The 26,689-nt window shown below is 42.6% G+C and overlaps 1 protein-coding gene across 9 annotated transcripts in view; it reads right to left on the bottom strand.

The window, feature by feature from the left end:
- Positions 1–2,223: 2,223 nt before the first annotated feature.
- Positions 2,224–26,689, bottom strand: part of kcnn1b (potassium intermediate/small conductance calcium-activated channel, subfamily N, member 1b) — a 61,773-nt gene continuing 37,307 nt past the window's right edge. For 6 of the 9 annotated variants that reach the window (XM_023843990.2, XM_072699813.1, XM_072699814.1 and 3 more), the window contains exons 3-9: positions 26,515–26,610; positions 25,354–25,772; positions 15,653–15,794; positions 13,757–13,867; positions 13,257–13,384; positions 7,327–7,396; positions 2,224–6,213 (exon numbers count right to left, since the gene is read on the bottom strand). In XM_023843990.2, coding sequence (XP_023699758.2) covers positions 5,929–6,213; positions 7,327–7,396; positions 13,257–13,384; positions 13,757–13,867; positions 15,653–15,794; positions 25,354–25,772; positions 26,515–26,610 — 1,251 coding nt within the window. In that variant the 3' untranslated portion in view covers positions 2,224–5,928. Of the gene's footprint in view, positions 6,214–7,326; positions 7,397–13,256; positions 13,385–13,756; positions 13,868–15,652; positions 15,795–17,185; positions 17,261–17,471; positions 18,871–25,353; positions 25,773–26,514; positions 26,611–26,689 lie in introns of those variants that run through there. The other 3 variants (XM_072699809.1, XM_072699815.1, XM_072699816.1) reach the window with 3 other exon arrangements.

Here is a 26,689-nt window from a genome sequence, read left to right as displayed (position 1 = left end):
TACCTGCAGCCAGGCCACCACAGGGCTGGGTACACCCAGGGTGGGACACAAGTACAGCACTGGGCATGGGGTTACCTGGGCTGAAACACAGGGGCCTTTGCTAGAAAGGGTCCTAACCTTACGTTGTACAACCATATTTTAAACCAAGCGTCCTGCATTTTATTGGATCGTCCCGTATTTTCGTGGCCAAACCAACAATTTAATCTGCATGACTGATCCCCCAGAACAAATGTTATCGTCCACCACCCTCTAGCTATATCGTGGAAGGAGGTAGTAGGGGATCCTGAGCATGATAATGTGCCCCTAGGTGCTGGTCTGTCACAGGGCACATTAGGGGCAATTCAGTGATGCTAATTAACCAAACTATGTGTTCTGAGTGCTGGCAGGAGAACATGCAAACCAGACAGTACCCACACAGTAGCAGGTGCTGCGAGCGAGACAGCGAGCCACCTGGCCAGCCTTCAGATTCTGTTTGATAACATCTTATCATTTCAAATACAAATGTGACTGGTGTTTGGCTTCAGGTTAGGACACTATCTCCCAATCCAGTCCTCGCAGACCCAAAAACAGTTCACGTTTTCGCTGTCTCCCAGCTCCGTACCAAAAATGTGGTCTGGCAGGGAGCAAAAACATGGACCACCAGTGGAACTTCGAGAAGCATATTGTGAAACACTGGATTAGGTTGTTTTTTTTGTGATGCAAATTAACATTAATTAACATTGTTTAATACCCCCCTCTGCTTATCCAAATTCTGATGTAACAGATGTGTAATAATGTAGCCTTTAAAGATCACTTACTAAATAATGGGCTTCTTTATATTTTTGGTGAAACATAATTCCACCTGGTTGTACACACAGCTGCATTTTCACCAGGGGGGTAGATGAAGCCATGGCATTAGTAAGTAATTTTTGCCGTGACATGCGGCAGTGACCCAGCACCGCCGGAGCCACGTCTCCCGCAGAGGGAGGCCATCTTGACGCTCGATCCCAGATCCTTGGCACTGGCTATGACCCCGGAAGAGCTCGTGTCCTCTGTGATGAATGAACAAACCTGGAGAGACTCCTGTGGCCCTGGGGGGGCACTGACGCTGCAGGGTAACCATGGGGCCTCAGCCGGGCAGAGGGATTTCCGGGGGGCGGCCACCGTGATCGCCCGCTGGGTGTTCTGTAAGGATCACTCACATCAGCACTAGCTGTCCAACCATGTCCCTGACGTGCCGATATCAGCCAACCCATGCCTCAGTATTCTTGGTTTATTTAAAAACTTAATGTCAAATGATAGCTTCACTGTACGTTTACCTTCACTGTAGGCCTAAAAGCATGCCTGGGATGAAAAGCAAACTTGACCTCTTGTGGTTTCTGTCTTGTTCTCCTCATTCTTCACGCCCTCATGATCACCTTCTTTCTGAAGACAACGAAATCCCCCACCCCCCCCCCCCGCCGCCGCCTCCAGGCCAGACGCTGCCCCTCAGCCGCGGGACTGTTTCCTCAGGGGAGCGCGGAGTTACTAAATCGGTAATGTGACGCTCTCACCTGGCCCTTCAGCGGGCACCACATGCTCGGGGGAGCCCGAAGAATGGCTGGCGAGCTCAGGCTGGCCATCTGCTTCACCGCCGTGACGCACGGCTCACTTTCCCACTTACGGAGGGAGCTGGGGCCCGGGGCCCGGGGCCCGGAGCGCCAGCTGTCGGGTGTTCTGCCGACGACCAGGTAAGGTGTCCCCAATGACCGAGAAGGCTTTCTGCTCCTATGAGTGACACGTTACAGTATGGTAATCACAGGTCATGGGAGCCTCGAGCCCAGCTCAAACTTTAAACCCACCTCTATATGGCATTAACTTCATTATTTATATCAAGGCCAGACCTACCTCTTCAGGGGCCCTAGGCAAAACTTTACCCAGGAAGCCCCCCTACCAAGAAAACTGACAATCATGTCACTTCCTCTGCAATGCAGGTAATTTGGGGGCCCTGGGCAGCCGTGTATCCTGCTTTTAGCCATCGTCCGCCCCGATTCAGATCAGTGTTCTTTAACTGTTATTCACAATATATTTAACTAATAATTCCATTGGAAGCAAAAACACAAATGATTCAGAAAACAGGTTTCCCCTCCATCCGATCTAATATTTCCCCGTTTGGTGAATCTCGTTTACTATTACAAACTCAGTTACACTGCTAGTCTTTGGTCTGGTTGTGTAAAATAAAACCACAAAAGGAAGATATCACAATTTTTCAGTCATTACACTTGATTTATTCCAGTGCTACTAGATATGCATAATGTGGCAGTGTGTATAAAACAGTGATTACACATTTTAAGTATTTATTCATTTTTCTTGTTTAAAAAATTATAAATTATCTGATGTCTCTACTGAGAAATAATATAGTCTATTAGATACTTACTTGCGTTTTCATTGTTGCATTTTGAATGGTTTATTAATCCATTAATGTTTCACTGATAATCCTATAATTATGTGTATTTTCCTTCCCATACGTCACTGTGAGTTTTTGGCTGTTACAGAAGATTGTGAAGAGGAACTTGGGTTCAGTCATAAATTGTGGGACATAGCGGGGGGGGGTGGGGGGGGCAGTGCTAGGAAAAGGGGAGCAGAATGAAGTGCATCCAGATAGCAAGTATCAGCGATATATTCATGCCACACGTTCCTGCGACACCCTCACTGAGGGTATAATCACAGGGTTCAAACAGCCCGGCTCTCAACATAATCCCAGCCCTGTTCCAAAACACCACGCACACCACAACACTGAAGGCTTTTCTCAATGGGAATGTCTTCCCACAGCACCCCTGGTGAATGATCATCTCATCTGTTTGGTTAATTGTACAGCTGTAACTCGTACACCTGTAACCTCGTTTTGGTTGTTTTATCTACTGCCACTGATTGCACGTTTCTGTTTATTATCCAATTTCGGAACCTAGATCATTTTTAATTCTGCAAACTGAATTTAAACAAAATATACTAACCGATCGAGAATGTATGATAGACGTTTTGGGCACCACTAAAGACGAAAGGGAACAGCGGTTTTGAAACCGGCAGATAATGCTAGATTCCCTGCTGTTGACCTGATAGTACTTTTGCTGATACCATACATTATATATGAACATCATTAACTAAACTGATGAATTTAAAGTGCATTTGGTTGACAAGGCAGAGCGCCATTAGATTGATAGTACTGTACAATTTTATGTGGCAAGGCCTAGTTACCCTTGTGGTGATGGATTGTGGACCCTTGGGTGGCACCAGTCACATGGTAAGTGACGTTCATTCATCTGCAGACGAACAGAGGTTCTGATGATTCTACATCTATCGATGGATGTGTGAGGTCAGACAAGGAAAACGTATGATGCCCCAAAACTACCAACATAAATTTCAGAAGCAGAAAACTCAAAGCGAAAGGCTTCTCTTTACAGCATTAAGCAAAGGGTCTGGACCCGGAATCCACCTGCTTAAACCAAGCAGGTGCCAGCAGCCATAAATTCCTGGCATTCCCACTAAAACAGTATCCCGTACGCATTTCCCATTCTTTTACTCGCTGTCATTAATAGTTTTTTCATTTCCTTAAGTGCAGCATTTGATACACTAAGGGGAACCACCATTTACCTGATCATGTCCATTTCTCAGGAAAAAAACTTCCATTAGTCACTACATAAGACTCTCTGGGCAGGTTAATAAAGCAAGATTTAGTGATGATATTGACTGCGGGAGAATAACTCATGAGCTGTAGCAACAATGGCTTCTGAAAGATGTCAGTGATTAATGAGCTGAAACTGGAATTTAAGGGACAGACTGAAACTCCCCCATATATTCAGCATGTAGGAACGGCAGAATGATGCAGTCAAACGCAGCAGTGATTTGGTGAGCCGTCTCTCTCCGCCACGGAGGGGAGAAGGGAGCAATGGTGTTTTGAAACAGGGAAGAGCCTCCTTTCTGCCTCAGCCACAGAAACGACGTCCCCATGGCTGAAGCTGAAAGACCGGCTTCTGTGTTTAGTGGACCGGGGCGAACACAGAATGCGGAGGCTCACTCTATCCACACCGCTCCATCCCGCCAAGGTCGTTCAGGAACGCTCATCATTCCCCATCTTTAGAATAGTCTGAGAATTTCTTAAAAGAATCACAGTAACATAACAACCATCTTCGATGGTCGGGAACAAGCATAAAATTCACCGACGTGCTGTTTAGGGTCTTACAGCTCTGTCAACAAGGCCATGGACACAAAATCAATGCAGTTTTCTTTTCTGTGGCCCGTAAAAAAAAAAAAAATCACATTCATCAACACCGACATTTTAACCTTAAATGTCAAGATGGGCACCAAATTAGGAACTTTACTTTTCATGACATCTACTGTAAATGTTTATCCTGTGTTTTTTTTCTCTCTCACATTGTTGTTTCGGTGTATTTATCTATATTTCCCTGTCACTGTAAGCCACGGACCTAGGAATGCACGTTTTAATCTCTTTTATGCCACTCTGTTATAACATTATAGATTTGACCTACTACCTATAAAATTTTTTAGGCAAATCATTAAAAAAAAAAAAGTCTTATAAAAAAGAAGGGGAAAAAAACCATAAGATAATGCCACCCGAGGGTGGGTCCTTCACCATTTGCACTGAAACATGCAAGGGGGTGGGGGTTCTCAGTTCTGCCTACGCGGCCCCCGTCTAAAGCGGAGGATGCCTGTGGAGCACTTCCAGCAGACGCGATGGACCTGTCCCTGGAACGCCTGAAGACCTTTGGAAGCTCTGATGTGTCAGGGAGCCCAGAGAGAAGATTCGTTCCTGGCTATTTATTTTGTTTAATGCAGGATTTGTGTGGTTTCATTAAAGCAATTCGATCTCTTAAAATATACATTTAACTGTGCAAATGACAGCAGTTTATTGCATGTTGCATTTGGAAACAATGACTCAGAAACTAATTGTTTTGGTATCAATGTTATTCTTTGTTTCAAAATATCGTGTAAGGAATGTTTTTGAGGAAAGGAATGCAGGATTGTTCTCTTGAGCAGCTGCAGCACCAACGAGCTGCTTTGAAGCCTTTCGGTGCTGAGGCTCTGGCAGTGTGTGCCTGACTCCCTCCCTCATCTCTCGCCTGCGTCTGCATGTTACGCATCAGTCGGCCTGTTTTTTAAGGTATGTTTCTTTTTTTTTTTTTTATCAGGGCCGGCAATTTGCCTCACACCTCTTTCCACTGTCCAGAAAAGTTATGGTATTGATGAATTCCTACTATTTGAGTGACATTCAGCAGTCCCATCTACCGTCAAATTTATGTAGGAACACTGTAATTATCAGTGACATGTAGAGACACCAGTTAGCTCCAGTATTTCCTCATAAATGAAAAGGTAGGTTAAGGACTGGTCGCCATCCATCCATCCTTCCATTCTCTGTTCCACTTAACCAGTTAAGGGCTGTGGTTTGGTCAAAATGGTTAAATCATTTTTATGTGTCCCAGACTTCTTCGGCAATCTCCACTTACTGCCTTCATCAGAGCTTCCCAAGGCTCTCCCAGGAATTCCCAGTAGGACGCCTCTGACGCCTGTCAAATAAAAACCAAAGTCCGCCTTGTCTCCATTCCTGGCTTGGGGGCCATAATTCTCCTCAGTCCACTTCCGTGCCAGAAGACCCACGTGAAACACTGCGATTGCTGAGCAGACGCCTCCCTGGGCAGTTTCATTCTGTCGTGTTTAAGGACTCTCCGGTGATAGTCAGCTTCACCCCAGCACCCTGAACTCAGTCAGTAACTATACAAGGGCTTTATAAAAAAGCTAAACCTGAACAGCCATACAATGGCCAAACATAAACCATATCTCTACCATTTTTAATTTATTATTTTGTCTGCTTCCATAATTTTTTTTTCATTACTCTCGTTAGTCTGCACTGGAATCTTGGTAGCGTAAGTTTGGGATGGCAGAGGCGCGGAGAGGCTAGCCGCTGTCGGAGGACGTGTGAGGCGCCGTGGACGGCGAGCGGCGCCGGCGTGTGGGCGTCCATGAGCGCTCCGAGCCCAACGAGGCGGGTCGAAACCGGTGCGCAAAGCCGTCCAGGAAATCCCGCTGCTGCTGCGTTATGGCTTGAGAGAGCAGGCCGGGCAGAGCCTGCAGGCTGCCAGTGATGGAGTCCAGCTTGTCCTCCAGCATGCCGATGCGCTTGTCCAGCTCCTCACTGCGCTCCTGCAGCTCCGACACCAGGTCGTACATCACATTCTGAGTCTGCGGAGGAGACGGCATAGGCTACAGCACGTGGTGTGGCTTTGGGGGGAGGGGGGCTGGCACTGGATCTCACCCCCAGAAACAGAAATGAAAAAAAAAGTCTTGATGCAAAGTAGATGGTACATAAGGATGCAAAATAGCCAATGCATGAGGGCACGGGCGCATGAGGGCACGGGCGCATGAGGGCACGGGCGCATGAGGGCACGGGCGCATGAGGGCACGGGCGCATGAGGGCACGGGCGCATGAGGACGCAAAGTAGGCAGTGCATGAGGACATAGAAGAGATCACATGAAGACACAAAGTAGAGTGTGAGGACACTAACTTGACAGTGCATGAGCACACTAAGTGTACTGTGTAAGAGGAGATCATTGAACATACTCACCAACAAATCGTTAATTAATGCTCTGTGACTAAAAATGCAGGGTAATCCACTGGCTACTCCCTTCCAGTCACGGGACTGGCAGGTGAGTGAGTGCACTTGGTTGGTTCAGCAAGTAAATGTTATCCCATATACTGGCATATACAATATTTTATGTTCGCTTTCCTTTTTGTCTAAGGATGACATTTGATAGCAAAGGGATCCTACATGTAAAGCCATCTGGGAAAATTTTATCATGTTTAGTCTGTCAGACAGTACAAAAATCCCTGCCACTGAAATGTATCCACGCAGCGATCATCAAATTGTATTATTCAAACTGTACTGGTTCCTTGACTGACTGGGTCATGAACACAAGACACACAGGCAGAGTCCACTGGCATTTTAAGTACTGATCATAGCTCACAAAAAAAATTAAAATAATAATAATAAAAATATATATATATCTCAGTTGTTCATTTAATGTCCTTAAATGGTCCCTTAGCTTTGACCTAGTACACCGGCAATGAAGGGAAGCATTTACAGGTGACGAGATAAATATCACAGCATTACATATATTCCTATTGTTCTACCATCCAGGAAGCGTTGTGGCCTTTTGTTGGATTATCATTTCAAAATGAACAGGAACAGCAGCTCAAACCCATCAGAAAAAGACAAGAAGGTGAGTGACCAGCAATCAGCCAGGTATCTGTGTTCTAAGTAGGATGAAGTGGTTGCACAGAGGCTCTGTACGCACCTTTGCCAGGTCCACCAGCGTGTTAGCCTGGTCGTTCAGCTTCCTCTGCTCCATCTTCACGCTGCGCAGTCTGGGAGTGGGAGACAGGGGATAATGGGGGTTTGGAGAGCGGGCGGATTGGGGTTGAGAGGGAGGGAAGTTCAAGGAGGGAGAGCGAGAATCTGCAGTCAGCTGAGTGCTTGTTAGCCACTGACAACGTGTCCCACATGCAGACGTTCCCCCTCCAGACTGCCAGTCCACACATGCAAACAAAACTGGATTCAAGAGGCAAGAAAGTAAATCGATGTAGAATACAACCTATGGGAGCATTCAAACACCACACTGCTCTCTCCATCTGCTCCCACAAGCACGCTGGCTGGCAGGCTGGCAGAGTGTGGCACGGGCAGACTGAGCGAGCCCGCTCTGCGCACCGCGCGCCGCACTCGGGGTGAGGGCAGGGGTGGTGCAGTGATGGAGGCACAGGTGAGGGCACACTGGTGGGCATGTGGGCATGGCAACGTTGCAGGTGAGTATGGGTGGGATGGAACCTGGGCACCTGCCTCACAAACGAAACCCAAAAGTAAATGTTTTATGCCGAACTGGGACTGCCGTACAAAAGACCCAGGCTCAAATCCCAAAAGACCGGCTCAAATCCCAAAGGACTTGGCTCTCCACAAAAAAATCATGAAGTTTTTACCCAAAACAAATTTATTTTTCCAACCACCTTACAATGTATCCAGTACAGGGTCACCGGACATACTCATTTTTGTAGCATTTATTACTCAGTATAATGAGTACCACAGTAAGTTTCATATTAGAGATGAAAAAGTATGAAAATTTAGTATCATGGTCAAATTATCCAAAATTATCAAGGTTATCAATATTATCACAATATTGTAAAAAGTAGATGCATATGTTCAGAAAGTACTGGTACACAAACTGAAATAAGTTTTATACTGAAAACCGTAAATAAAATTAGCAACATTACGCACTTTTTGTTTGTATGAACATTAAAATAATTAGAGCCTTAGGTAAACACATGAAAACCGTATAAAATGTGCATTAACATTGAAAATCACTGGAGCGCTGTCACTGCTAATGGTCACTGCTAATGGTCACTGCATTCCGGCATTTTTCACTGACCCGTGTAACATCCCATGCCTGCACACCTGCATCTGGGAGACTTGCTAACTTTGGTTGATGCTGGACAGTTTTCAGCATGAGTTTTTCAAAGCGCGGTAATCAGCCACAGTTTTAATCATAATTAAAATCTGAAAAGGTAATACTAACCACCTGGAATTTCATCATTGTTTACCGTGAAACTGATAACCGTTTCATCCCAATTTCGTATTAAGGTCTGTAGACTGACTTTAAATTGTTCACAATGCAGCTTTCCACACTTTCAAGTGATGTGAAATTTTAGAAAAATATTAATGTTAAAAGTTGGACCAAGGAAAAGGAGCTGAGCCAGTTGACATATTCCCCTAATACCAATTTCATGCAGAATTTTCAGTATCGTTAAAGAACTGAACAATAGTGTATAATAGTGTGAGATACCTAGATAAAAAAAAGTGAAGCAGCAGAAATTTTACAATGACATTGTTCAGATGTGTAAGATCTTAGCTTAAACAAAAAAAAAAGCTATATTTAAAAAATAAAATAAAAATAAAAACCTGAAGCGTGATTCATCACCACTTTGGAAAATCGTCTGGCCCCACTAGACATTATTCTGTAATTTACGGCAGGATACATTAACAAGTTCACAGTCACTGGAGGTTCCATTTCATGGATTTATGTTGCTTAATGTGCCAAAACGGCACCTGAATTCACCCAGGATCAAAAAGTGATACATTAAGAATAAATCAAGTTTCATAAAACAAACCCCTTGAATGTCAGATGATCTTAGGGGATCATTACATTTTCAATGGCAGTGTAATAAAAACTGATTTATGCTTTCTTGGGGTCTAATTCCCACACATTTTAGCTACCATTAAACAAGCAGTGGACAAATTAAAGCTGAAATGACTTTCAATAGCTACACTGCATTGATACAGTTACTTTTCAGCAAAGACAAAGCTACTGGGATGATACATACTGTAGCACTCACAGTAGTTAATATGCATCTGCTGGGATGTACAGGGGCTTCCCTTCTGCAGCCAGATGAAATAAAGAAAAAATGACCAGTATAGAACTGGCAGAGCTGAACGTTGGGAGAGAGTTTCCTAGGTGATGATTAACATAGAATCAGTCATGTTTTGCATTGACCTAGTTCTGAAGAATACTGAACCAAGCATATACTAACTGCGAAGAACAAGCACGAACAGGCAAGCTATGTTTTTATTATTATTATTATTGTTATTATTATTATTATTATTATTATTATTATTATTATCTTTTTTTTTTTTCCTGACGGAAGGCTAATTATTCATGAAGCCCAAAAAGTGGAACACCTTGGAGCCAGTCTGGCAAAATGTGGAGCATTGTTCAGTGAGGGTGAATTTATCTTATAGAGCATCAGGTCAAGACCTCTAGATTTTATCTATTAGCACTGTGCTCAGTGTTACAAATAGCTAAAAGCCTAAATGGGACGACCTCGCCATATTGTGAAAAAACGCAGGTGGTGCCTTAGCAGACATCATTAAGCAGTGCTAGCTGTCCTGGAGAACGGGCCTCCCTTTGCCAGACACCGAAACGTGAAGAAGTCGTCACTGCCAATAACCCGCAGCTAAAGAGCGTGCTAAAGTACAGCGGCTCGTGAGGAGCTGCAGTCAGGACACCATGATGGAGATTAACAGGGAAAGGAGAGGAGATACACATTAACTGGACATCCACAAGTATCCTAGGTGCATGTGCTGCTACTAACGTACTAACATACGGCTGACGACTTCTTATACAACCCATTAACTGTTATTTAAATGTTTCACCAAAAGAATTCCGAAGACAGCAATTCTCCCCCAAAAAAAGGCTGATTAGCAAAAGACAGATGTGTGAATCCCTTTGTGAAAATCAAATGGCATGTAATACACCCTAAATAAGACAAAAGCACAGTGACCTGCAGGCCAGTAGCTTTGTGCAGAATTGTCTGTGTAATGCATGGTTCCTATCTTTGATTTCCCATACTTAGGGTACCTACAATCTTAAGTCTGTCACTCAAGATCTCTTGACTCAGAGATGGTCAGAGATGGAACACCAGAGCTAAGCTGAGCTACTTCAGAGCCTGCCTACCTCCAAAAGTGTGGTTCGTAATATCGCACATTCACCTCCCGTCACCACATGGCCAGAAACCATTAAATGGAAGCCCCGTACCCCCCCCCCCCCCCCTCACCAAGGGTCTGTTAGCAAAAAGCAAGTCATTCCTGCCGTTAAAAGGTGGTAGTGGGGCAGAGTTAAAAAAAAAGAACGATAATCCCTGTTAATAAAGGAAAAATAACATTTATATGTATTTATACAAAAATGAAAGAATAACATTCCTGAAAGTCACCAGCATCAGAAACAGCAACTTGAGAAGAAAACTTGAAAGATGGCTGCGTGGCGTAGGAGTAAAGCCAGGTACAAACTCGGAGCAACTAAGAGCACATGATTCCACTGAAGATAAATAATAAAATCAAATCAATCAGAAATGAGAAACTCAGGGGAAAAAAACACAATGCAAAGGGCACCATTTACTGGAAACGGTGCCAGGCATGGACAGACATGCAGGTAGTCCAGAGCAGCCCCGCATGGCTAAGGGCGGAGTGGGTCCACCTTCACTGGAGTGTGGCGCAGTGCCAGAGCGATCGAGAGAGAGCAGATTTCTCCCCACCCAAGACATAAGCAGTTACATGCAGCAGGCTGCTGGCAGTACTCTGCCCTCTGGTTTATTGGATAATGTTAACAAGAGTTTTGAAATGCAAATATATCAGGCAAGCAAACCCCCCCAATGTTCCCCTGGTTTGCCATTTCGCCCTGCATGCTGCATGATACAGGACCCCCCCCCCCGCCCCTCTCCTTGCCCCAGCCCTCCTGTCACTTGCTCCGCAGCTGTACTTTTCACAATGAGCTCCCAAACCTCCTCGCGGAGTTTGGGAGGGCCTGACCTAGTCAGCGTCTCGCTTGAGCCAGACCTCCATAGCGTCGTGCACATGAGTGCGGCCTCGCACACGTCCACGACGACCACCTGTGCCACACCGATGCCCAAAAAGCCATAGGCTCGCATTTACTTACATTTATAAGGATTTTTATACGGCTCCATTAAATTCCAGTCCAAATGCACTAAAGCTAAATTAATATGTTCAGCAGAAACATTTTGACTGTAGGAATAAAATGAAGTGGAATAGCTGTAAGGGCCCCCCACAATAGGGGGGGGCTCAATAAGGACAAAGGGATATTATACATCAGCAAAAATGGCCCTTCGACAGCATTATCAAGTGTGTTCACGTTTTACATGGATGACTGAAGGCATCTGTGCATCAGTCCAGTACGAATGGCAATTTAATAAATGCACAGACCTTCCTCGAGTTGTGAACCAGATTTTCAGGCTTCCAGGGCTGGGGGAAGAACTAGTGCTTCCTGGTATGGAGATCTGGAGAAGCTTGTTGATGAATGGATTCTGGGAGCAAGCTGACTCATTTGAAGCTTAAGAGATGCTGTTTCGTTTATTTCGCTCAGGCACCCGACTATCACCACGTGAGCACTGCTGCGGTTTTGTCATTCCATTCGGAGAATGGAATTAATAAAGGTAGAAGGACAGACTCTCAATCCAATCAGCATCCAGCTTCAAACCTCATGCAAATTAATCATATCCGGGTCACACTGACAAGAGAGAGAGTGAGAGAGAGAGAGAGAGAGAGGGAAGGAGAGGGGTAACAGAAGACGCAACTTACTTCTGAGCTCTGCAGTGAATAAGCAAAACAAAGACAGAACACAGTACAAGTTTAAGAACCCACAACTTGGACAAAACAGGTTAAGTGTTACACTTTTTACTACACAGGTGAAGACCGGAAAGGATTAATTGCCTTTTTTAAGAACTGGGATTTGGATGCAGACCACGTCAAACACTTCAACAAGAAGTCAACATTTCGCCGCTGGAAAAGAGGAGCACGTTTGGGTCTCCTAGTAATGTTCTAAGCAATTTCTCCCTTTTGTCCCTATAGCAGCCATATAATAGGCTACCTGTGCAGTTGCTGATTTTTCTGCCTTACGAATATTGCAGCATTTCACATTCTTGTGGGGAAAAAAAACATTATTTTATGTTACTCACAACCGCACAGACAAGAAAACAGAAATAAGCCCATAAATTGCACTGAGGTAAACAGGTGTCAGAAACGCATAAACTGCAGGTAACAGAAATTACATATACTGGTGGAACTTAATGGGATTTAAAAAACAGACAACCCACCCTGTAAGTTAACAATCAGCATTCTGTTTACATTTGACAGTAATTTTAGAGAGTTATTTTGTGTTCTGTAGAATATTAAAAGTTTATTTCTGTTTAAACAGGAATTTGAATTCAAGAAATGTTATCCTAATAACTGGCAATATTGTCAATGTTGAATCAATATTAATACCATGAGTATAACAGTATAAGTATTAAAGTGTGAGTATAACAGTATAAGTATTAAAGTGTGAGCATAACAGTATAAGTATTAAAGTGTGAGCATAACAGTATAAGTATTAAAGTGTGAGTATAACAGTATAAGTATTAAAGTGTGAGTATAACAGTATAAGTATTAAAGTGTGAGCATAACAGTATAAGTATTAAAGTGTGAGCATAACAGTATAAGTATTAAAGTGTGAGTATAACAGTATAAGTATTAAAGTGTGAGCATAACAGTATAAGTATTAAAGTGTGAGCATAACAGTATAATATAACAGTATGAGTATAAGAGTGTAGTATAATAATTTGACAGGCTGTCAGAAATCCAGATGGGCAGTTGAGCAGTCAAGCATGTCTCCCAGCACACTGTACTTACTGGTGAATTGCCTGCAGAAACTTGCGCTGGTGTTTGCGCACCTTGGCATGGTCAATCTTCTTCACCAGCTTGGTGTGTTTGTAGATTAGCCATGTTTCCCTGAGTACATTAGCAGCCGTGTTTTTGACCTGAGTCACAGCACAGAAACAGACATTTGCACTGAGCACAGACTGAACTTGCAGCCAAACCCTTCTTGGGAAACAGGAACATATCATATTCACAATTTCAAAATGTCCTTTTTATGTACTGACAACTTGAGTATTTTTATGTATAGTTCTTAAAGAGAAATATATTTCATACTGTTTTATGGCTGTGGGTATAACTGTTTATATGTAAACAGTATTCATTCATGTTTTCATTGATTTTACAGTTTCCACACAATTTTTTTTCAATGATATAAAATCCTATGACTGTAGTCCTCAAACTACACAAAGCAATACACGTATATGTAGTGAGAGATGTTTTATGAGTGAAAGCCTTTCATGCTAAGGTTTACTTACGCGTTTACAGAGCTGTGTGTCCATCATGAAGTTATGGACGTGTTTCTCGGCCTTGGTCAGCTCCAGCTTTCGGGCCACCACAGCGACCACCAAGGCAGTACAGCCCGCCCCCTGGGAGAAACACGAGGCAGACGGTGACACTGCCAGTACACAGCAGGCCTCGGCCACGCGGCTCCATGGTGTGCATGTACGGCTTCTCGTCCGGCGCTATCTGAAGCCTTCACATATTACGCTAAAGTTTACCGCCTGGGTTTCTACAGCAGCCAGCACCAAACAGCTAATGCTGAACTGGCCAGATATGGTGGAAGACGCCCAGTCGTGAGCGTCAGGTGTCCAGGTCTGCAATACAACAGTCAGCAGGATCTACACATTCTATTATTATTATTGATTTTGTGGTTTTTCTATGTCCCATCATTTCATTTATTCTATTGCTCATTATTATCTGGATCTAGCTGACGACCTTATTTAGCAAACATGATATCCTTCCACTTTTTATGTTACAGTAAGGTTACAGCAGTGTACCTATGTAGACTGTAACCTTGCCGCAGTATACCAACATCAGCATAACTGCACATTAAGGCACCTTCTGCAACCATTTTGTAGTGTAAATATATATAGATATTTCATACAGCGATCAAAACTTAACTATAGTGATCAAAACCTAATCATAACCAAACTGTATAGAAGAAAATAATATAATACTTTGTAAATAAACACTAAACTGTTAGGTTTATCCCTGGATTATTACTAAGTTTGTCTCTTCTGAGCTTGTGGGCATGATCTACAGCCTTTCCCCCTTTAAGCTGCTCTCTGTGTCACATACTGCACGCCATCTGGGTGCGTCTTCTCAATTATTAATGTGCCTTCATCTGATTTAACAGAAGGAGATGATACTCTACAACAAGCTTAGCTTAGTACAGATCACTTTACACCTACAAACATCTAGAAACATCTTTTTTCCATTGATCCAGGGCCAAATTCAAGTATCAAGGGGTTCAGAGCTGAAAGCGTACAGTGGAACACGAGAATTAAAAGAAACAAAAAACAACATTCAAGGCGTCTTGTGTTTGGCAAACTCATGGAAGGATCACACTTGCTGACATCATATGTGGATAAACAGCAAATTTAATGAAAACTTAACGTAAGATACATGTCCGTCCACAGAAGTATTAAATAACTAATTGTTGCAATATACCAGCTGGGTTGCCAAAACTAGTCCAAAATTAGGTTTGTTGTATTATTTCTGCATGACAGCCACTGCACATAATACAGTGCACTTGCGCAGTATCTGTAACACCTGGCATTAGATTTCCTTTCTGGCTGGAAATGCTACTGACAACAGAAGCATGATAAATGACAATATATATATATATATATATATATTTCTGGGAAATGGTAGTAAGTCTTTCTAGACAGACCTACACATGCATTTAAGAATAAATCTATTCTGTTTGTTTTTCAAGCTTTTATGTTACATTTAACGAGAAATTAAAGCATATAAATATGATAACTGCATCCTCAGTTTTTACCGTCATCTGCTGCCTTAACCAGCTCTGTGTCTCATGTGTGGTGGCAGTAGCTGACAGTTTGATAGCAGGACGCATTTCACCATAAACCCAGATCACAATTTTTTAATAGCCGACTCATGGTCAGCTGAGGATTTGAAATCATAAAGTTGTGGGAGACCCTCTGTTTAATCTCGGTATTACAGTATAAGAACGTGATTATGAAGTCACAGGAACAGGCCCTACTGTAAACACGTTCATATTTAAGAATAAAGTTTTATCTATAAAGCTGTTTAAAGGTGACTGTGGCATTAAGAAGACATTTTCAAAATGTTTCAATGTTCAATATTTTTCCATTTCTGTGACACTCAGGGGTGAGAGAGGAACGTACCATGATTCCAGTCAGCAGACACACACCCTTCCCGCAGTATGTGTGAGGCACCATGTCTCCGTATCCAATTGACAGGAAGGTTATAGAAATTAGCCACATGGCTCCTAGGAAGTTACTGGTCACTTCCTGTTTGTCATGATACCTGAAGCAGTGAAACAGAAAAGAACAAGGCGAAGCCCAGTAAGAGGAGCAGAATATAAATGGCAGGTTGGAGGATGGCCTCAAAGCCAGGCCGCGACCGGCGCGGTGGTGGAACCTGCACTGTTACTGGGTTTAGTGTAAGGATTCAGAAAAGCTTTAGTGAGAAACCTCCCATATTCATACGAGATCGTTTGGAATCACATGTGAAGAGTCCAACGTATAAAAAATGAGTAAATGCAAATAAATACAGAAAAGGCTAATGGAGGAAGAGAGAGAATATGTTTTAAAATTTTACCTCAGGAACCTATCAAAATGGCGTATATTTAAACAATAAATATTTTGGATATTTAAAATAAACTGATGAGTATGAATTGTATCCTCAAACACACTCACTCATATGCCTGAAATATGAACCTTCAAACAGTCGATATGTGAAACAGTGTTTGATTTTCTCTTAGGATAATTGTGCTTTCCAGTTAATGGCTTTGCTTGTAGTTGTACAGAAGCCAAAGTACATTAGTGACTTTTCCTCTCTGAAGTAAGATTTAATTTGAAATCTCTAGCTGGACGTGGAACAATTCGGTGTTGTTAAGTTAATTGCGGAGACTTATTAATTCTGCAGTTTAATAACCGGTCCCTTAAACCTGTGATTCCCTATTCAGATCATGGCACAATGTGCACACACCATTTTTGTTCCAGCTTTCTATAAATTAGGCTTGATTAAGCTGTTAATTGAATGAATCACATAATTAACATCACGTTAAAACAAACTGATTTGTCAAGGGCAAACTATAAACCATTTCTTAGTTGTAGACACCTACAATTGTGAAAAGCTACAAGAGACGCCTTTTTCCCCTCACAAAATGAGAAATGCATCATATGTTCTTTATTTTCAATAATCAGAAAAAGCTGGCAATAATTACTTGAACTCATTTTAAACTTTGAATAATTAAACCAAAATATGCTGAAGATTGATGGTTCTATTCTGTTTGGCAAACTGTTAAAGATTAAACTTATTGCATTAGTTCAAACACAATTTGCTAAAACTCGTAAAAGGCCACTACTTAAAGCAAATCCTCAGTCAATGTGTCCATAGTGATTTAATTCGTAATTCATTCATTCAAAAGTTTAATCAAGATCCTTTACCACATTAAAACATAACATTTGGTGTAAATTTAGCTAAGTAGTCTTGACAGCTTTGGTCAATCACATTTCTAAGAATCAGAAATTCTAATAAATGGAGAAGTAAATAAAGCAAATGAGAAAGAAACATTAACTACGTTCCATGGAAATTTGCAGAGATTTCATGCATAAAAATATAATCAGATTATCATGTAAAAGTTTACAACCATTCTAACTTCATTTAAAAATACCCAAAGCAGTCAGCATTACCACAGGAAGGGTCACCACTGCTTTAATTATGAAGAGATGGCCGCACCAAAACTGCAACACGCCGAGTGATGGACCCTATCAAAATTAATACACTGCATTAATCCATATCATCAGCATCTGCACAAAATGTGAGCTGACACAGCTTTCTTTGCAAAAGCTCATCCGTAATTAGCTACCTATGTGACAGGGAGAGGACAATTAACCCAATAACTCAGCCTCAATCAGGCAGATAACCATTAAAAGAAAATGACTGAAGGTGACCATGTATCAATGAACAAAAACCTACCTTAGCTCAGACCCATCACACCATCATTATCTCTCTGGTTAACAAAGGACAGCTGTCTTGCTCTCTCTAGAATCCCATAATCATTCTATACTTCCTTCAATTAGCTGCTGTTCTGTAACAGAAAATATCTATTCTTTGTAGTATCCTGTGAGAATTTCGAACTGCTGCTATTGTCAGTTTTGGCTTTCCATTCTTATCTCACGTATATGGTGGAGAAAACTGGGCACGAAATTTTAATTAGACTTAATCACTTAAAAATTTCACACTGCACTATTAGCAACAATTCTCTTTCACATAAAGGAAATGAAAAGAAAACAAAAGATATGCCAAGTCATTCTAGAATTTTCACTGAAATGAGGTGGCCAGCTCTCTAAAAAAACAGTGTTCTACCTAAAACAATTTGAGGTTGTAAGATTAAATAAAATGCGTCTAACAGAAGTATGGCAGTATGCTTCATTAACAATATGAAAGAATCTTACCAATAAATAGTATATTTATACTGTCGTACAGAATAACAGCGAATTGACTGCATATTTTTGAGTTGAATGATTTGCCTGTTGCTTTTTTCCCCCAAGTAAAGAGCAGCATGGGCTTAGATTTCTGAAAGCTTTCTGTAGAGAGTTTATACTGTGGTAACAATGAAACATCTGCATGAGTAGTTTGTAAGCTGAACCTTAAATTCAACACTTTCTGTTTCGCAAACAGTTCTCGTCGAAGGACACTGCCATTAAGGAACAGAAACGGTTGCAGATTTCCATTTGGAGTTTGACAGCACCTTTTTGGGCAGATAAAGAACCACCTTACACTGCAGTGTGATGGCTTACTTTTAAACACACACAGACAGACCTCTCAGTGACTGACCTCACCTCTAAATTAAAGTGCCTTGACCACACATTTGAAAATCAACCAGAAAAAGGATCCCTGAAGTACATCATGTGGTTTTTCGAGGTTGGCTTCTGATCCATAACACTTGAAGATCTCCATTCAAAGAGTACAACTCTAAACAGTATCTCATATTGGCTTGGAAACCCCTGGCTGGCTCTATGGTCACGCTCTTTCATATACTTTCATATTCATGCCCAGACCCAAAAAAGACCTTTTTGTGAATTTTTGGGAACTGGCACAACGCATTTTCTCATGCAAAAAGTAATATATAATAATCATGCTGGTCATTTAAAGATTTTCACATCCTGCATGCTGATAAATAGTACAGTATATTGAGAGCAAAATGAATAAAATGGACCCACCCATTTACATTGAATACTAAGAGGTCTCTCATCTAATTTGGTCATGAGAAGCCTGTGTCCGCGATACTTCAGCATGCATGCCAATGACTAAGCTTAAAAGTCTGTATGAATAGGTCCCTGCAAAAATAAAATTAATTTAAAAAAAAAAAAAACAGAAAACTAGTAGTAAATCATTACCCTCCCAAGGATTCTTGAATGGTGGAAATGAAGAACTGTTATTAAGGTTAGTCATGGGTTTAATCATATGTATGTCTTTAGAAATAACTGTTGTAATTCGAATTTTAACTTCTCTAAGTGTTTTTTATCAATGCTTTGAAGCTTTTTTCACTCGCTAGATGGACATCAGACTGCTTCTGTCACAGCAGGAGAGTTGGTGCAGTTGGCAGGATCTTAGAAGTATGTCTCATGCAGCGCTGCAGCGGTCGATGCCTTAGAAAAGTCACACAGGAGAGATCGATGACCTAGAACTTCACTTCTACACAACACTGGTCACAAGGAAAAGTAGCTATGTCTAAGCTGGTCTTCAGATGAACTGGACACGAGACTGAAGAGCTTTGTAGCATATTCAAAATGCCTGCCCCATTGTCATATTCAATGTGGCGTTTAGGCAGATCAAACAGCTAACAGCCTGGTTACAGGCTGATTGAGATGAGTTTAACATTTGGACTATCAATAAATACCACAAATATATTTGAGTAGAACTATGTCCTTAAGGGAATCCGAGTTTTCATCATCAGAAGCCTGTGTTATTCTGTCCTCTCCATGTTCCTCAGTTGACCCTAGCAGACTCTCCCTGAAAAAATATGCAGAAATTAGCATCAAAATGAGAAGTAACATCTGACTAGAGCAAAAATGTCTCTTTGGTCTTGGCAGAACTTTCTGTTATACGGTTAATGATCTGCTGGATCATAAGTTTCACTCAATCAGCTCCTTTCATTAGCATCTTTACGTTTGAGATGCTTCAACGGTTCCAGCAAAACATTAGAGAGCTTCATAGCTCTTGTAATTCATGCAAACAAGGAATCTCCATTATGTGCCCTTGTTTTCAAGTCATGTTATTGCCAATAACTCATGAGCTGGAGCAAACCAGCCATCACAGAATTTTCTGAGCAACAATAAGTTTTGTGTGTAGCATGTGCACATGAATGACTTTTATTTACAGTATTTTATGAAGAACCAAAGAGAATAAACAGAAATTCAAGAAACTGAGCAACGACTTCATAAATATTCTCTTAGATTTAGCCATTGGGGTAACCTCTTACTAGCTTAGAGGTACTTATAGAGTATGCAGATTGCTAAAACTGAAAATCACTGCATATCTCTGGAGTTCAGATGTAAATCTCAGAAGCTTATGGTGTTTACTAATATCACAATGTTAATTGCTAGTGGTAATTCGTGTCTGATGTGCATGGTGATTGCTTTGTAGGCTCTCAATATACTGTGCACTGGCATGGAATGGAACAGAGCTGGCACCACCGTAACATCAGAACAAGACTAGGGCATCCGTCTGGCAAAAAGCTGCCCAAGTTCTACGCCTGCTCCCAATTCAATATCTTCTTTTTTTTTTTTTTTTTTTGCAGAAATCGTGCCCGGTTTTGTGTCCGTCGAGATCGGTTTTTAAAAGGTCTCCCTGACTGTTGTTGTTGTGCTCCCAATTTCTACGTCTCTATCTGCAGAAGACACCAAGACGACAGTACAATGCCCAGATGACCCAATTAATTAGCCCCCAGAGTGCACCATGTGGGAATAATCCCTGTTCTAAAGCACTACGACAAGATCACGGCATGTTCTCCTTTACAAGAAAATAATATTTTCAAAAAGACTTTCCAGAGGAAATGCACAATACAGATGGGTTAAACATGTTCATTTGTCCATCTAAACTCAAATGTAACTAGTAACATATTGAACATACTGGAGTTCCAGAAAATAATTAAGCATCCAAGAATACACATATCCATACGGAGTCGACAAAGCCAGCTCTCTTACCAGCCTTTCTTCTCCGTAAGCGTCTGTGGGTAACTGCAAACTGCGCTGCTGCAGTTTGGCCTTCCGGCTGTCAGCGACACCCAGAGAACCAGAACGCACAGCAGTAAGCAGCTGTCAGGCAACATCGCCGTTACTTGACTAGATATTCACAATCCTACTGTAAAATGAAATTCATTAGTACTTCAGAAATAAAATAGAGGCTTTTCTGAGACTGAATGGTGGAAGAAAACATTGACGATTCCACAATAGCGTAAGCTATGGCCCTTGGTAATCAAATTTGACTTTTAAATTTTCTGAGAGCAACTTCAGGCTATTCAGCTAAATTGATGTCCACTAGACATGATAATAATGCTACATACATCATTATTATGGGCTGAGATGCAGCATGCAAATAAGCTTGCTGGTACTGGGAGAGCACACATATGATATGATAGGTAGTTAAATGAAGTTATTATTTCCAGAACAGCAGCAGGATCATACTGGTTGGCCCAATACAAACATTTGTTTAATATATTTGCCCCTTAAAAACATCTAGCGTACATTTTTGTCATCATCATCATCGTAACATCAACAACCTCGATATGTCACTGAAAAGAGATGTGTGGTCTGCCCATACACACCCGTTACCTAGCATGTCTTACACTGAGCGCCACAGAACGCCTCACAACAGACTTGGCTCTGATAGGTGCAGCTTGCACGTCTGTGGAGCCCCCACATACTCATATAAATACTGACAAGCATTAAGGCTGCCTATCTATGCTCATACTAACCAGCAAAGAATAAAGTACGCAATTATGATCACATTACCAGTGATGTGTAATGCAAAAGCCCCAGCAATAACAATGCACACTATGTAAATTTATTACATTATCGGTCAATAAAAAATTAAATGAATATTGGTATATTAAGTGTCTTTCCTCCAACTAACAGCAGTGGGATTCCTTGGAGCCACCTATATACAGTACAAAAGACCTGGAGCACTGTTTCTGCTACAATAATATGACAGAGTTGTGATTATATTTAAAACCACAGAAATTCTAACTTTCTAATGCAGGTATCTGTCTACCAACCAGCATTCTGCTGCTGAATAAGCCAATCCCTGTAATTTTTATTATTATTTCACACACATCTTTTCTATCCAGTATCCACCATGGTACAGGGTTGCTGAAATCCATTCAGCTCTTACATTAAAATACATTTTAAAACAGGGCAGAAGTGTTGGGAGTGTATTGTCTTTCAAATCTTTACCACCTATATGTGCTACACTGCAAGTACACTGTGTCATGTGTCCATTTGCCCTTCTGAGACCAGCAACAGCAAACTTAACGCTAAAAAACAAAGCATGGAAACTAACAAAACAGTCAACACATTAAGCACCAACACAGGAGACAAAGTGAGACAAACATTGATATAAGCTACAACGACAGCTTTTAATTTACACTCGATGGATATTGACGAATTAATAACTCTACAAAAATGAATCTTTGAATCAACCTAAGGAAGTGGGACGGTGTAGTTTAGGCCAAAGCTTTTCTGAAGGTGATGCTAATGCTGTCAACTGAGGTTTCTCTAGTGTTTAATGGTTAAAAACCATTGGAAGCAGTCTGTGTGGACTGTGATATGTCTCTCTAGGTACTAGACTTTCTCACAGTGGGAAAGACAACAAGGGAAGGCAAGATTGGCATGGAAACGTGCAGCGGTTAGAGGGGGAGAGTAGCAGGTCTACATGGGCTGTGAGACAGGAGGACATGTGCAAATAAAGGTTAGCTGAAGCTGTGGCCTCACTGCCAGAACACCCCCCCCCCCACTCACTCCCAGAACCCCCCCACTCACTCCCAGCTCCCAGAACCCCCCCCCCGCCCCCCCCACTTACTCACTCCCTCCCTCCCAGCTTCCAGGCTACTTCCCTACCTCCCAGAACCCCCCCCCCCCCCATTACACACAGCTCCCAGAATCCCCCCCCCCCTTACACACAGCTCCCAGAACACCCCCCCACTCACTCCCAGCTCCCAGAACACCCCCCCACTCACTCCCAGCTCCCCCCCAACTCACACAGCTCCCAGAACCCCCCAACTCACACAGCTCCCAGAACCCCCCCACTCACTCCCAGCTCCCAGAACCCCCCCCCCCCACTTACTCACTCCCTCCCTCCCAGCTCCCAGGCTACTTCCCTACCTCCCAGACCCTCCCCCCTCCCGACTTTGCCTTTTATTTTCCCACTAGCTGAGCAAACAGGGTCCAGGAGACCCTACTGCAGGTACTAGTCCAGCCAAAACCACATGCTTTGCCTACTGGCGCGACTACACTCATGTGGCTGGAAGCGTCTGCAGGTCCAGAACCCTAAAACCGCAGGGAACAGGCTCGTCCCTGAGCAGCTATACTCCCATGCCGCTGCACTGTTTACCACAGCTGAGGATTTAACCCTATCCAAGCCAGACGGAAAGCCTCACTCCACTAGTCTATTAGTAGCTGGGTAGCCTGTCTGGGAAGGACGCTGTGCCAGAATGCATAGCGGAACCCCATCCCAGAAATCGGTCCATGTGACCCAAAAAACAGGAACCTGCCGCACTGAATGAATCTCATTCTGATAACAGGCCTGTTTTGCACTCTTCATACTGCCTTCCAGTTACTGGCTTAAACAGACACCAAAATCAAGCTTCTGTTTATCACGCCAAGTTTTTATAATCATAATATTCAACAATTATCTTTCATCTAAACATCTCAGTTTTTATATGTGCCTGTCTTCACATTTAATTATATTTTTCAATACATGTTAACCTGGAAGTCTGTTCTAGTTATTGCATAGCTGTAATGCTGTTCTGCAGGAGGAATCGTACCGAAGTTCCCCGAGCTAACGCATGATAGCGATCCAAAGGCAGACCCCCCTCTCCTGGCTCCCGCTCCGAACCACGTGAGAGAGAGAAGCTTCTCAAAGTCTGGCTCTCATCTGCGGTGTTCCCTGCTCTCCCGCCCAAGCAAAGGTGCTAATTCGCTTTCTCCTTTTTTCAAGCGAGTGCAGTGTTTGCGTCGCTTCGGAGGGAAAATGACAGCAGCACGCCTGTGAAACGTCTGCAATATTTTTTTTGTGGCTTACATGTTTTTTTCTAGAACACGTATGCGAAACTGAAATGCTTCGTTTTTTTGGTGTCTCTCGACCGCCCCCCCCCCCCCCACTTCGAGGATCAGCAGTGGCACCAGCTCGGTACAATGATGGCTTTTCCATGGCTAGAGAACAAGGACTCACATGTTATCCCTATGGTGCAGCATAGTGGGGAAACAGAAAGCACAACAGTGAGTTATAGATAACACACAGGTCATTTAGCAGGCGGGCCGAGAGGTGAACAATGTCCTGGCATGCATGGCGACTGATTGGCCTGTCCTGTGGGGAGGGCGGGATCCTCCAATCAGCTATCTCCTTAATTACACCCCATTTCATAAAGGTCAGATCCTGGTGAGAGTATAAGCTGTAAACTCCAGCAAACACTACACACGTCATGTGCAACACACACTGTCACTCCTGATTCTGTGTATATGCAGCAGCGCGATGACTCTGCCAAATCAGATTTTAGCCAAAAAAAACCTTTCCGGAAGCATTCTCATTTTGACTTTCAATTACAAACATTCACACCCATTCCAATGCCAGATTAGTGCTGGTAAATCCGTGTTACATGAAAAATATACATGATAAAAAAGGTTTCTTTTTTAATTACTGTAATTTGCAAAGAAAGATGGCAAATAGATTATAGAATTGTTAAAACACAAGTAATTTGATTAATGTTTAAGATTGCTGTACATAAGTCAGTCAAACACAGTTGTGATTTATAGGCTGAAAAGGGCACAGAGATATGGCTGAGCCATCGGTGCTGGGCTAAGGCTGCAGGAAAGCCGACTTGTTTATGTTTGGTTTGCTTTAAATTAAGTCCCTGATTCTCTGCTTGTACTGACCCCACTGACAAGGAGGAGGCGGAAAGAGGAGGGAGTTATCAGGAGATATGGGTTTTCTGCAAGTTAGGGGAGACGATGAAGGCAGGGGAGGCCCTTGGGAGGCCAGAAGCTTGTGCACACAGAGACAGCAGGGTTGGGGAAGAGCGGAAGGGCGGGGGTGTCCACCTCGTCCTGCTCATTTCTTCTAACCCACTTTTGTTTTATCAGTGAAAATTTCACAAATGCCACCAGTTAAAGCCAAACTGAAGGCACTTTACCTTAAATATATGAAGGAAAATGCTGCTTTCATTCCTAAAACAGGTTTAAAACAATTAAAGAGATGAAAGAGAAACTGAAAATAAGAAAGCATCCAAGAAAGGAGAGCATGACAGTAATTATAAAGGAAACCACAACAGGGTCAGACTGCAAATGGGTGCAGGTTTGCTCTTAAAAGCAAATGCCCTGTGGCTTCCTGTAGCTCCTTTTCCATAATGCACTAACTTTTATGTAAAGAAGATCCTGATCCTGGTAGGATGGGGGACGGCTCAGCTTCGCCCAGACAAATCATTCCCCACACAATAGCATCACTGTGAACTCTGAGTCGTGGATGTTTAAGGAAAAGCAAAGCCAACTGCCTTCACGGTGGGAGCTGAGTACCAGTACCCATAATGCCTTGAGAGGAACACGGGGCATGTTTCTGGGGCTGTGGTTGCAGAAGGACGTACCTCTCACAGACGCGCACTGTCCAAGCAGCAATGATCCAGGAGGAGATGCTGAAGACTAGCAGCACAGTGCCTGGGCAGATGGTCATGAGCGTCTTCATGACGAAGCGGGTGTTGAAGTTGATCTTATTTAGGGCCCCGATGCTGCGGGACGAGGCGTCCGTGAAGAGCTTACTGTGCAGTAGCATGACGCGGCCGATTAGGTAGAGGCGCAGGAACATGGGGATGGAGAGAATAATGTCCACGTCGGCATTGGCCACTGAGGGCGTGTACGTGAACGCCAGCCGGGCGGTCCAGGTGAAGACGTACTGGCCTGGAATGGGATGGATAGCGCACACCAGCAGCTCCAGTACAATGAAGAAGATCCTCTCATATGTCATGGCTATCCTCCAGTCATCGGCCCCGTTGTCCACCATGAAGAGCTGCGGCGATGAGACGAGCGATGGGGGGAAACAGCCGAATTAGCAGCTCATCAATAGGAGATTAAGGAAGTATGTCAAAGTTCACAAATCCAGGGAGATTTCATTCTACTACTTACCATCTGCTTTATGATTTCTCCTGAATTATCATTATTATTTCTGTACTCTGTGTTGTGCATCATTTAAAAAGTACCCAGCAGAATTAAGGATACTTCATATATACTCACTCCATATGCACGTATACACACACAGGAAAATATATATTATATATATTATATATGTGTGTGTGTGTGTGTGTGTGTGTGTGTGTGTCAGTCATTCAAATATTTGAAAGGAATTGCAATCTGAAATTAAAATTTGCACAACCATGTATCATCTGTATGCGAATAATGCAGGAAAGATCATCATTCGTTTAACAAGGCTAATTAGTTAACAGCTCAGTGTTTAATGTGATCGTAAATCTCCCTTTTCCTTTTCTTGAAAGTCACTGACTTTGCACTGGAATCAATTCAGTGTCACTAAGCAGGAATATACGGCAATAAAATAACTACACAAAATACATTTTTTGTGACACTGAAGCACCTCTGAAAACTTGGGCAATTTTGGTCATCATTATTACTCAGTGGTAATTCTACAGAAGCAATTAATTACTGGTGACCCAGTCCACTGAGTGTGCAAGCCTCATCCCTATACAGTTTGTTCCATCGTGTCCTTCCAGCATAAGCACTCTCAGATATACACTCACCTGGATTTCCCGGGCATGGTACATTATAATGAGACCAAGCAATATAACAGTGGAAAGGCTGATAAGGCATTTCAGTGCAAATGAGTATGAAGATTCCTGCAGAATAACAGGGGGAGACAGAGAGAGAAAAGGAGAGAGGAAAATTAACACATGCCGTAAATACGGCCTCACATAT

The sequence above is a fragment of the Paramormyrops kingsleyae genome, chromosome 15 (assembly GCF_048594095.1).
Source record: "Paramormyrops kingsleyae isolate MSU_618 chromosome 15, PKINGS_0.4, whole genome shotgun sequence".
Classification (NCBI taxonomy): Eukaryota; Metazoa; Chordata; class Actinopteri; order Osteoglossiformes; family Mormyridae; genus Paramormyrops; species Paramormyrops kingsleyae.
The sequence above is the reverse complement of the archived record's forward strand: the minus strand, read 5'-3'. Positions and strand labels throughout refer to the sequence as shown.